This window comes from Diospyros lotus, chromosome 8, assembly GCF_014633365.1.
Source record: "Diospyros lotus cultivar Yz01 chromosome 8, ASM1463336v1, whole genome shotgun sequence".
Taxonomy (NCBI): domain Eukaryota; kingdom Viridiplantae; phylum Streptophyta; class Magnoliopsida; order Ericales; family Ebenaceae; genus Diospyros; species Diospyros lotus.
In genome coordinates, this window is record NC_068345.1 from 34,296,520 (window position 1) to 34,309,271 (window position 12,752).

The 12,752-nt window shown below is 38.6% G+C and overlaps 2 protein-coding genes across 3 annotated transcripts in view; both read right to left on the reverse strand.

Annotated features, from left to right (window-relative positions):
• The window catches only part of LOC127807931 (uncharacterized), a 32,449-nt gene extending 26,559 nt beyond the window's left edge, over window positions 1-5,890 (reverse strand). The window contains exon 1 of the mRNA XM_052346166.1: window positions 4,657-5,890. Coding sequence (XP_052202126.1) covers window positions 4,657-5,760 — 1,104 coding nt within the window. The 5' untranslated portion in view covers window positions 5,761-5,890. The remainder of the gene's footprint in view (window positions 1-4,656) is intronic.
• The window catches only part of LOC127807933 (UDP-rhamnose/UDP-galactose transporter 2-like), a 45,183-nt gene that overhangs the window by 13,524 nt on the left and 18,907 nt on the right, over window positions 1-12,752 (reverse strand). Inside the window, exons 3-5 of one of the 2 annotated variants that reach the window (XM_052346169.1) lie at window positions 9,151-9,351; window positions 7,328-7,489; window positions 6,868-7,207 (exon numbers count right to left, since the gene is read on the reverse strand). In XM_052346169.1, the coding sequence (XP_052202129.1) occupies window positions 6,868-7,207; window positions 7,328-7,489; window positions 9,151-9,351 (703 nt within the window). Of the gene's footprint in view, window positions 1-6,728; window positions 7,208-7,327; window positions 7,490-9,150; window positions 9,352-12,752 lie in introns of those variants that run through there. The other variant, XM_052346168.1, reaches the window with a different exon arrangement.

Here is a 12,752-nt window from a genome sequence, read left to right on the forward strand (position 1 = left end):
TTTGGGCAGCTGGAAATTGAGTATTTGGGCCATGTTATTTCTTATTTGGGAGTTTCAGCTGATAGCAACAAGGTGCAAGCGATGATAGATTGGCCTACTCCAACAATGGTCAAGGAATTGAGGGGATTTCTTGGGCTTACAGGGTACTACAGACGCTTTGTGAGAGACTATGGTAAGCTTGCTCGGCCTCTAACTGATGAATTAAAAAAAAACAACTTCTTGTGGGATGCGGTTGCTGAAGAGGCCTTCCAACAACAAGGCTAAAATGGTGTCCTTACCCGTTTTAGCCTTACCCAACTTTGAGAAGCCTTTCACCATCGAAGCTGATGCCTCGGGGCATGGAATGGGGGCGGTTTTGATGCAAGAGCAGAGGCCGATCGCTTATTTCAGCCAAGCGTTCAGTCAGTTGGGGAGTAAGAAATCCGTTTATGAACGAGAACTCATGGCCATAGTGTTTGCGGTAAAAAAATGGAGGCACTACTTGTTAGGCAGAAAATTTTTAATTAAAACGGATCAAAAGAGCCTCAAGTTCTTGATGGAGCAACGGGAGGTAAGTCCGGAATATTTGAAATGGATGGTGAAGTTGATGGGTTACCAATTTGAGATACATTACCGAGCTGGAATGGAGAATAAAGCGGCTGATGGACTATCCAGAATCTGCCACACAGCAACTTTGATGGCTTTGACAGTGCCTAGAGTGGTCCATTTGGAGCAGGTGGCAAGTGAGGTAAACAATGATGCAGGGCTGCAAAAGATTATCCAAGAATTACAAGCTGACCCCTCCTCCCATCCTAATTTTCAGCTGGTGGACAAGCACCTCGTCTACAAGGGACGACTTTACTTACCCAAGGGATCCGCACTAATTCCGTTGATGCTCCAAGAAGGGCATGATGGGAGCATGGGAGGTCATTCGGGGTTTTTAAAAACTTACAAAAGGGTGGCGGCGAATGTCTATTGGCCAGGTATGAAGAAGGATGTGCATCGATATGTAAGTGAATGTTCGACTTGTCAACAAAACAAGTATATAACCTTGTCACCGGGGGGACTGTTACAGCCACTACCAATTCCTAACCAGATTTGGGACGACATCGCCATGGACTTTATTGAAGGACTTCCAAAATCTAACAAGGTAGACTCAATCTTGGTTGTGGTGGATCGACTTAGCAAATATGGGCATTTTATTGGACTTAAACATCCATTTACAGCTAGGGAGGTGGCTGGAACTTTTATCAAGGAGGTGGTAAGGCTCCATGGGGTTCCTAGGTCCATTGTGTCGGACAGAGACAAAATTTTTATGAGCAGATTTTGGGAGGAGATCTTTAGGCTGCAGGGCACCAAACTCAAAAGAAGTACAGCTTATCATCCACAAACGGATGAGCAAACCGAGGTACTCAACCGGACTTTGGAAACCTACTTGAGATGTTTTGCTTCTTCCAAACCAAAGGCCTGGTTCACTTGGTTACCACGGGCTGAATTATGGAACAATACTTCCTATCACACAGCTGCTAAATTAACTCCCTTCCAAGTGGTGTATGGGAGGGAACCGCCTCCCTTAGTGAGGTTTGAGAAGGGAACTACCCCCGTCTCGATGGTGGAGCAGCAGATGATTGAAAGGGATGAGGTCCTAGATGACTTAAAGGTGCAACTTTCGAGAGTACAAGCCATAATGAAGAAGAGAGCAGATGGGGGAAGAAGGGATGTGAAGTTCCAGGTAGGCGACTTAGTGTATCTGAAATTAAGGCCGTATCGGCAAAGATCTTTGGCTACCCGTGCAAATGAGAAGCTAGCGGCCCGCTATTATGGCCCGTTTGAGATTGAGAAGGAGGTAGGCCCTGTGGCTTACCAGCTGAAACTGCCATCGCATTGTCAAATCCACCCAACATTTCACGTGTCCCAACTACGGGAGGCTAAGGGGGCAATGAAGGCCACGAGGGAGCTGCCTACATAGCTTACTGAAGATCTGGAAATGGTGGTGGAACCCTCAGCGATGCTAGGAGTGTGTTCGGGGAATGGTAGGGGCCTGCAAGGAGCAGAAGTGCTGATTCAGTGGAAGGGCCTGCCACCATTGGAAACTACTTGGGAGCCCTACTCAATGATCCAGCAGCAGTTTCCATTCTTCCACCTTGAGGACAAGGTGAAAGTTGGGGGAGGGAGTATTGATAGACCACCGATTCACTGGACATACCAAAGGTGTCCAAGAAATCAGGGATAATTTTGGAATTAGGAAGATGAGCTGTTAGATGAGGGGTAGAGTAGGAATTGCAAGGTTGTGTAACAACCTGCATGTGCGGATTCCAATTCCGTTAGAGAAGAAGGAATAAAAGAGAGGTGCTGGTGGTGAGCATGGGGTGTGAAGAATTTTCCAGAAGTAGGAGAGATCAAGGGCCTCTCGAATTGCTCTATTTTCTTTTCTTCTTGGGCTGTAATCGGTTGGGACTTTTGCTTATTGAATCAAGTATTCTTACAATTCTTAGAATTCTATCATTTACATAAATTTTCTGATATCTATTCCACTAATCTAGCACAAATGTTCCAACAACTTCAATATCTGACTTATACAAGACTTGATGTGGCGTTTGTGGTAAACAAGTCAAGTTAGTTTTTGTCCTCTCCCAAGGTTCAACATTGGTTGGCTTGCAAGAGATTGCTTTGGTATCTCAAGGGTATAGTTGGTTTAGGGCTAGTTTTCACTCCTTCCCCTCGAGATTTATATCTCATAATGCACACCGATGCTGATCATGCAGGGTGTAAAGTTATTAGATGTTCTACTAGTGGCTTGTGTGTGTTCCTTGGCAACAACCTATTGGTTTGGAGTTCAAAGAAATAGACTGTTGTGGCCAGATTTGTTGGTGAGGCTGAATATAGGGCAACGGCACAAGGTGTGATAGAAGTTCTATAGTTGAAGTCTCTATTTTCAGAATTAGGTTATCCATGTGCTCATATGCCTATTCTTTGGTGTGATAACCTAGCAGCCAAGTGTATAGCAGAAAATCCGGGGTTTCATTCTAGAACTAAATATATCGAGATTGATGTACACTTTGTGAGAGAGTTAAATGTGGTGATGTTGAGATTTGGTATGTTCCTACATTGCATCAAGTGGCTGACATATTTACTAAAGGGCTGCCAAGGGATATATTTATGTATTTGTGTGATGAGCTTGGGCTTAAGGTGACACCTATGCTTCAGCATTCAGCAACTACAAGGAAGTCTGCTATGGAGTCTGGTCTGAGGGGGCATGTGGAAGGATTGGCTTCAGACCAATCAAAGCAGTGATTGTATTTTTATGTTTGTGTATGCTGTTGTAGAGGATCTGTTTTATTGTAGGCGGTTAACAGAATTTGTTAGGTGGTTGAGGCTAGTATATAAGCTAGCCTCCTCATTGCTCTCGATATGCTTGAAATTCATTTCTTCTTTCAATACAATTTATTGAGGAATTTTTCTTCCTTTTGTTTTCTATTTTGTTCCACTGTGAAGCTCTCGCTTAACGCAGCATCTTCTTAGCTTGGACCTTCTCATTGCAAGGATAAATCGAGTATCCAGTTTCACTTGTTGAGCAAACACTTACTGCACCAACATAGATGGGTCCATTAAACTCTCCATCAGAGTGCTTTATTTGCTATCAATGACACCCTTGCTGCAAGGGTGCTCTTCATTCTCCTAATTAAGGATGCTCATGACACCACCACAGCTCTGCCAATGGAACTCTCCAGCTAGGCATTTAGTTTTCTATCAACTCCCTCTCCCCCCCACCCACGGCCCCCCCTCCCCCCTCACAAAACATGTAGAGGCAAGATCTCCACTTATGCTGCCTCTACCATGTTGAGTAGCAATCCAAAAGCTTGATTGTTGATATCCAACTGGAAGAACACTCCAACAACCTATGCTAATGCAGGGACTACATTGCCCTCTGCTGTTGGAGGCTAGAGATACACATTTTATCATGATCTTGCCCATTCTACCTTAAGGGAGCTCGATGTTGACCAGTAGGCACAAGAGAGTAAGCTCAACTAGAATGTGGATTTCTCTGCACCATGACCTAAGACAATGGTGGCACTACCACTACTACTTCCATCATAATAATGTCACTCTCTACAGGAGTGGTAGTCCACAATGAACTATACATATTTCTTGGACATGGGCATTTCGACTTGACCTTTTCATTATAAACAGGAGCTCTCAATCATCGTTGGAAAGGACAACTGCATCACAACAACCCTTCAATTTATCCTTCAGCGGATTCACAAGCTGTCTCTCTCCACTGCTACTCTTTCTAAAGTGAATCTATAGATTTCAACTTTGCCAAGATTTGTGTTGTTGACAGCTAGTGTAATTTCCAGCTGCTTTCTTCTGCCAAGTTATCACCAGCCTTCCGCAATATAGATTTCAACTTGTTTAGCTCCTTTGTTAAATCAGAGTCTACCATATCCCCATCAGATAACTTTCAACGTGGTAGTGTGCTTAACAGAAATCTTAAAACTAGACTTAAAACCACCGCCAGCAGTGATCTAACTTGTAAGGCTGGTTATTCATGCCAAATTTCTACACCATCTTATGTATACTATTTTGTAAGGAGAAGCAAACAAAATAACGCCGCAGAATAGAAATTCAGTGAAATAAAGCCGAGACCTCTCAGAAGCTGATGGATATACAACTCACCGTAGAGAAGTTTTTCAGCAAAGATGCACACTCCTCCTCAACTGCAATTTGCCGCTCCAAAGCCTCCCGTATCTTAGAATCGATAGCATCACAATCCGCTTCGGCATGTCTGAGGGCAACGGCCAATTGTTCCTTGTCCGTCTCTGCATGTGCAAGGCTCTCACTAACCCTCTCTGCAGTCTCAAAATCTTCGGCCTCGCAAGCTTCCTCCAGCTCCTTCTCAAGTTCTCTGAACCTGGCGGATGCAAGATTTACAGCTTCGGCAGCTTTTCTTCTCCTCCGTATAGAGTCCTTCCGCACAGCAGAGACGGAACCAACCAGTTCCCTAACATGCCCGAGCTTCTTCGAGATCTGGCACCTAATTTGCTCAAACCTCGACTCAAACGGAGCACTAATGTTTATTTGATCTTCTCCTGATTGAAGATCGTCCGTCGAAACCGTAGCCCTAGGTTCCGCATCCGAGAGCATATTATCATCTCTATAGGAACCATTAGCTGCGCTACTAAGCGAAGAGCCAACTTCTTCACAAACGCGGGACGAATAATCGAGCTCTACCGTGGTCGTCGCAGTGGGAAGGGATGGATGAGAAACCGAAAGAGAATCAGCGGTTTCTTCTTCATGTTGCGGCGGGGCAGATCCGGCAGATTCCGTTTCGGCAGTAAACGGTGAGGACGGAAGAGAAGGGGATGGCGGTGGGAGCTCTGGTTCGGCAGATCGAGCAGGATGAGAATTGGATTGGTCATCGAGAATGGAGGCATCTCTACCGTATCCAATCCTCAAACCGGCCCTCCTTTTCTTTCTGGTGGAAACCTGCCGAGATATCGATGAGGAAGGAACTTCCCTACTAGTCGTGGTGGCTGAATCATCAGTAGTGAGGGTTAAGTGGCTTTGAACGGAATTGATAAGCGTGAGATCGGAGAAGAGGTTCTCGTCAAGAGGCTGAGACGCGTCCGATGGAGGGGGCGGGGAAATTGGTTGCTGTTGATCTTTATCTTGCTGGTGAAGATGGAAATTGTCATTGTCGGCGATCTCGGAAGGGTCGAAAAGGACCATTCCTTCGAATAGAGAATCCAATTCATCTCTCTCTCCTCCTCTCGAAGCCATCTCTCGTCGTAATGTCAACGGATATACAAAGAAGGAAGGAACGTAAAAGTTGGAGGTTCTCCGGCGTCCTTTCTGGTTCTTCTCTTCTGTACTCGTACTTCAACTTCGCTGAGCGCCAGCGCCAGCCAGCGCTAATTACTAGAGTAGACCGACCAAGATGATTATTATTTTTGAAATAAAATATAGAGATTGAAAAAATGTGTAAGATTATAAATTTTACTTATCTTCAAACTCAATTAGAATTTCATTAATGTTGATTAAAATAGTTAAATAAAGAATTAAAAAATTCTCAGGCTTTACTAATTTGTTATATTTCCACAAAGATCTTTCTCATTCTATTTATAAATAATTTTGTTTTTTGTTGAAAATATTTTATGTTATATAAATTTATGTAATTGAAAATATTATATGAATTTATATATATATATTATTTCCTTATATTATATCATATATGTTATATTTTAATTTGATAATTTGAGATAAAATTGAATAAATATACATTTTTTATTTAATTTGAACGAATATAGATATTCAATAAATATCTATTATCCGATAGATATGAAATAAGAAACTAAATGCACTACCCAACAAATATGAGTATTACAAAATAATAGAGGTGAAGGTAAAAATATATCCCATCTAAATCCATATCCAATCAAATACAATCCCTATAATTTATATTTCTGACATTGGGTTGGAGTTGGTTTTTGTGTAAAGTTATTTGTTTCTCCACAGAGTACAAAGTCAGTGAAAATTAGCTGAATCAATTTGTTCCATCATGCCAATGACGATATACTCCTACTAACAATGAATAAACAAACAGACAATGAATTGAACAATGAATGAATTTTGCAGCTCCAAGTTTTTGTCTTTGGTCCCAAACCCTATTTGCACCATCATGTGGTTTCTATGACATCAACCCAATCATAACAAAAACAACAACAACAACATCAATAAGAATTAAGAAATATGAAAACAAACATATTAACGAAACCGCATATTCTGATTCTCATTGGTCAGAATTTCTAAATCTAAATCCTAAACTGATGTGAGGATCAGGAAATATGCAAAGGGTGTTGGCAGCATAACCTTACTCTCTGGACTCACCCAGTTCAACATCCTTCAGAATGTGTTCAATACCCTCTTTCAATGGGGCAGTTTCGTCTTCTGTGAGGCTGTTTTTCGTGTGGTGTGCAATCTTGTTATTCGATTGCTTTTCAACCTCCACGGCCCAACTATAGATTATCATGCCAACGACTGCGATAATCATACCCATAATATTCTTAAAAGCCAACTCTGAATCGAATAGCAGCCACCCTAATGTGAGGACGCAAACTGTTTTCATGTGACCCAAAACCTGGAAGGAAACTGCCGAGAAACGTCCAATGCAGAGGTACTGGCTCACATTGCAAAAAACTGCTAGGGTGCATGAAAGAAGAAGGAACACCTGCCATATTGCCAACATGTATTAGATATATTTGGGAAACATCATTGAGTAAAGATATATCCACGGAGGCCACAAAAATTTCTAGTCCGGAGTAGGATTAAGAGGGAGACGAGTACTTACAACGGCACCAGAAGACAGTTTATAGTTTCCTATAAATTTTCCAACGAGATAGTAATCAATAAAAGGACCAAACAGAAGAAGCGACAATGCCTGGATTGGAGCTGTTTTACTCAGCAATTCAAATGATCCAATTGAGTATTTCTTCTGTAAGGAACCTATAGACTGCGTGCAAAGTAAGCTTGCTTAGCCATAGAGCCAACATGATAAAATGAAAGTATTGTCCCAAACACACTTTATGAAGTGAAGTTGAATAGTTAAGCAACAAAATAAAAGTAACAAAGTGCATCTAAGTTGAGAAAAACGCTCATATACGTGAAGGAAATGTATATCCAATATGATTGAAGGTATCATAAATTCACGTTTTTCCAAGCTTTTCATGGAAAACAAAGTTCTAAAATTATGTTCATCCACTTATTTGCTTCCACAACTCTTAAAAAAATGTATTAAGAGGGAAAAATAAATTAAAACTACAAGAAGAATAAAAAAAGTACTACTGCTAAAACCAAATTCAAAAAACAAAGTAATTTTATTTTACCTACTTAAACTAAACTTGAATGAAATATTCCTCCCCCCTCCCCCATTGCTAGCTTCAATAAGATCAATGAATAAACCAACTGATTCATTAAAATGCATGCCCATGTTGGTCATATTATCAATTTTTCTTGTCCGATTGAATTGAATTTTGTAAGTTACAAAGCATATGTGGTCATGGTGACACTAGAACTGAAACATCTATTTGAACCATGCCCACAAAATTTTTTCATTTGATCGCTCAGCCATTTCAGAAAATGCCCAGGCACCAAAGAAGAGAATTCCGTTGTTACAGATCATATAGTCCCTGCTCTTATAAATCAGTAGCAACAAGTTACTCTGTTTCAATAATGAGACACTTTTTTAGGAGGCTAAAGTACAGACTCCATTTACTTAAAATTGATTGTCTTTCTGAAAATCCCCTCATTCAAGTATTTGAACATATTATTTGAACAAAAATACGTGTATATATATATTCAATATGCTACCTTCCACATGGTAACAGTGACATACATGATAATTTTTTATCAATTGAATCAATTTGTTAAAAAGTTTGACCTACCATCTCAATAAAATATGGGTTTGGCTGGTGAAGCCCAAATTCCTTTTTTCTAAATAAGATGAGTGGAATAATTATTCATCTAATGGAAAAGGTAAAAGGAGATGATTGATCTTGAATACACCTTGACAAGAGCATAACTCATTCATCAGGTCACAGTTAAGAGCTTTCACCCACAACATGCAACCAAATTTGTAGTCATGGGAACATTCACAAATCATGAGTTGGTTCATAAAAGTGAAGAAAAAAAATTAAGATAAAAACAACTCAGCTATTTTTCCTAATTAAAAAATGAGCACATGTATCCTCAAATTGGAAACAGTATTCATTCTGACAAGATCTAAATAATAGACCTTATGAAATGGCTCAAGGATGGGAACGGACTAACTGATAAGCATAGATAAAACAACGGCAAACAAAATAAGCAGGGATTGGACAAGCTAGACAACTATTTGTTATCTTGTGAGTTCCAGCTCATCAAATTTCCCTCCCATATTTTTCCAAGTTCTTAAAACTTAATATATGAATCTATGCTTGAGTTCACATGGATTATCCCCTATAATATTAATTTATAAAAAAACAATTGTCCTATACAATTCTAGGACACAATACTGCTAAATCAACAATTATAGAACCGATCCACATCATGGAAGGTGAATCATCCACAGTTTAAAGAAGTGTTGCACTCAGCATAACTGGAAAATGCATCAGAGAGGAAATAAAAAATACTTACAATTTGTTGCAATGATGTACATAATACTGCAATGCAGGCACATAGAAAACCTTTGGCATTAACTTTGACATCGGTTACAGTGCAAACCCCCACACCTATGACCACAACCACAACAGACATTTTAACTTCCCTTGAGTACTGTTTATTATGAAGCATCCACTCCATTAAGCAAACCACAGGAATCATGCTCAGTTTCGAGATCTACACAAAAAAGAAAGAATTTGTTTAGTTGATTACTGTGAAAAATTCAGAAGAAAAGAAACCAAGAATGAAAGGATAAAATCAACCACATGCTTTAAACCCCTTTGGACATTAATCCTTAGCAACAGGATAAAATCAAAATTAGGATTTGATTCTCATTTAACTATCATCAGAAGGTCCAAAATAGCTTTCGCATTGCACCACAAGTCTCCAAATGTTGCCATAACTATTTTGTATTGGCAATTGGGAGTTGGGAAAAAACCCCAGTAGAAATTACATTACTATTTATAACTGTTAAAAATAATGAAATAAGAAAGAGATGGAGTTAGAAAGATATACAAGACTTAACCATGTGGCCTACATTTATGGAAAGAAATACTAGCAGTTTTTCATTTCGTTTAGCTCACTTCAATACAGATATATAAAATAAATATAACCCTAGAGATAAAAATTTCCTTTGTATCTAGCCAAAAAAGAAAAAAGAAATTTCCTTTATAATTTAGTCTATCACTTATCACGAAAAATAATTAAACTCCAGCACTCCGATTAAGATGATCATGGATTCAAATGCTTATCTGGTATGAATGTTTCAATTTCACATCTCTCTTTCTTCTTTTTTTCATATAGAGAAAATCATATACTTTATTTATTTTGAAAATAAAATAAGTACATGAAAAAGGGAAACCACCTTAAGAACATATACAAAAGGGAGGAGGTCCCAGCAGAAAAAAATTGAGTACATGAGGGGAAATAAAATCTGTAACCAATCTTCAACTCTCATCCTGAATCTGATGTATCAAAAAGATGAATGTTTTCCAATGCACAATTCTACTTGGCAGGTAGTGAACATAGTTCCCAAGAGCCAAAAGTGTGATCCAACACAAGTGATCACATCTCCAGACTGAAGGATGAAATGTGTTTTTATAAGAAAATAAGTAACTCTGCTATAAAAAGCAGGAATCTATGATGTGATCCGAAACTCATGGTCATAAATGATAAAACTCAGCATCAAAGGCCACAGGGTGTTCTATTAGCATAAACAAGCACTTTAACGAAATATGGAAACTAATCCAAGTTGACAGAGAATTACAATTGGTTATGGAAGAGATTGGATCAGCACCATCTGGTTAAGGTTATAACATTGAATGATAGTATAGAAGATAAAGATAAGAGAAATAGATTTGACAAGAATGTACTCCATATAAATAGGAAACATGACTTCTGGTAGAATGGCAGAGATTTCTAAATCAAAATGCTGCAAAAACAATGTAGCCCTCCTACCAAAATATATGTAGGGATTAGAGCTGGTCAATGATTCTTGTATTGAACAATATCAATAACTCAACTCTTACTCCAAAATTATACAGTTTGGATTGATGATTTTACCCACCATGAGAACTGGAAAGTATAATATGCCTCTCATACTATATTTCACAACACTAAAGTTCAATAATAAAGAACTGTTGTACAATGCAATCAATTTGGGGAAATATTTCAGGTACGCACACCCACCCTTAGCCATCCAAATACTTGCATTGATATCTTAACATGCATGTTTCAAATGAACATGATGATTAAACACATTGATAAAAATTGCACCATGTTATAGTAGCATAGTCCGTTTTTACTCAATCTTGAAAGATGATTATTGAAGCATAAAGAAATTTTTTGCTATTGACCAATGTAGACAATCACAAGATAGATCACATTTCAATTCTCACATGTTCAAAACTTTTTGCAGAATCATTATTTGCTCAAACATAGAAGTGGGGCTGATGTTATGGTGAGACTTGAGGATCAAGTTATTTCAAGAAAGATTAGAAATCTCAGTCTCAGATCAATTGCTCAAAAAGAAGAGAAGATTGTTAAGGATGCTAGTTAAAGTACAGAAATTCTTGAAGTATTTTATGCAATTGTAAAATCTTTTTAAGGCTAAAAAGGAATTTTATCAAATAAATATAAGCTATTTTTGTTGTATGGCACAGAACATCAGGCAATTGTGTCCCAATATGTGCAAAATATGAGTGTAATTGAGATGAAGACATTATGGTGAACATGCAGCAATACAAGAAAAGACAAAATTAGAAACAAGAATTATCTGTAATAAGATTGAGTGACTCTTGTAAAAAGTAAGATGCATAAGACACAACTAAGATGGTTTGGACATGTGAGAAGAATACTAATAGACGCTCCTACAAAAAAAGTGGAAAGATGTAGAGGAAGATTAAAGAAAAGTTAACAAAAAACTTTTAGGCATAACATGGAATATAATAACCTAGTGGGATTAACGTTTGTGGTGATGATTATTGTTGATTCCCAAAGGATTCACTAAGGAAAGGAAATGGAAGGTTGAATAATTATCCACCCAAAGTTTGGAAGCTGATAAAATTTTTAGTTGTTTAGAAATTGCTAAATCAAGTTAGGATACTTTCTTAATTCCAGTTTAGGATACTTTCCTAAACCTTGTAGAGACAATCTTTCCTAGTTTTAGCTATTGTAATCTTTCTTATGTTGTAATTCCTCAACCTTATAACTAGGGCTATATTGTTTTGTGTAAATGAATGAATGAAATTATTCCATTTTCACATGGTATTAGAGCCATCATGATCTGCCCTTGTTATCCTCTCGATTGGATCTAATCACTATGAGCCTTCATTGCCACATGAACAAACTTAGAGAATTTAGGAATAATACCCTCTAAGTAATAGGGCTGTAAAATACCAACTGCTTCACACAATTCTCAGTTACATGGTTCCTTTAAATACAACAAATCTATCTATCATCTATCTCTAAAATTTAGGAGTTTAAAATACAAAAACAACAACAGATAAGGAGATAAATTTTCTCGTAATTCTCAGGCACAGCTGTAATCTTTATCTAGTTTCATTCAACCTCATCTTCTTGGATTTATTCAACCTGATCTGCTTCCTCTTTTTTCGGTTTTATCTCTTTTCCACCGAGATTTCTTCCTCAACACCACAGTATTGTTTTTTCCTTTCCACCCTACTTGTTCAACCATTAATCCATCCAAAAATGTCAGAAATCTTTAAGACCACCCCTTTCGTGGCAACGAGAGAGGCTGTCTCGTTTGATCAACCAACCAAAAATCCTCCTGCTAGTGAGCCTACAGGGAATGCATCATTCCTATCGCCTAGATGGAAGAAACTACCTTCAATGGTCATAGCCTGTAAGGACTTTCCTAAAAGGTAGAGGGTAGATAGCCCATTTAACTAAACCAACCCCCAAGAGCTCAGATCCAATGTTCATAGCATGGGATAATCGAGGATTCAATGATCCTGTCCTGGCTTTGGAGTTCTATGCAGCCTGAGGTAAGGAGAAATTACATGTTTTTATCTTCTGCCAAGGATATTTGGGAAACTGTTAAAACGTATTTATTCTAA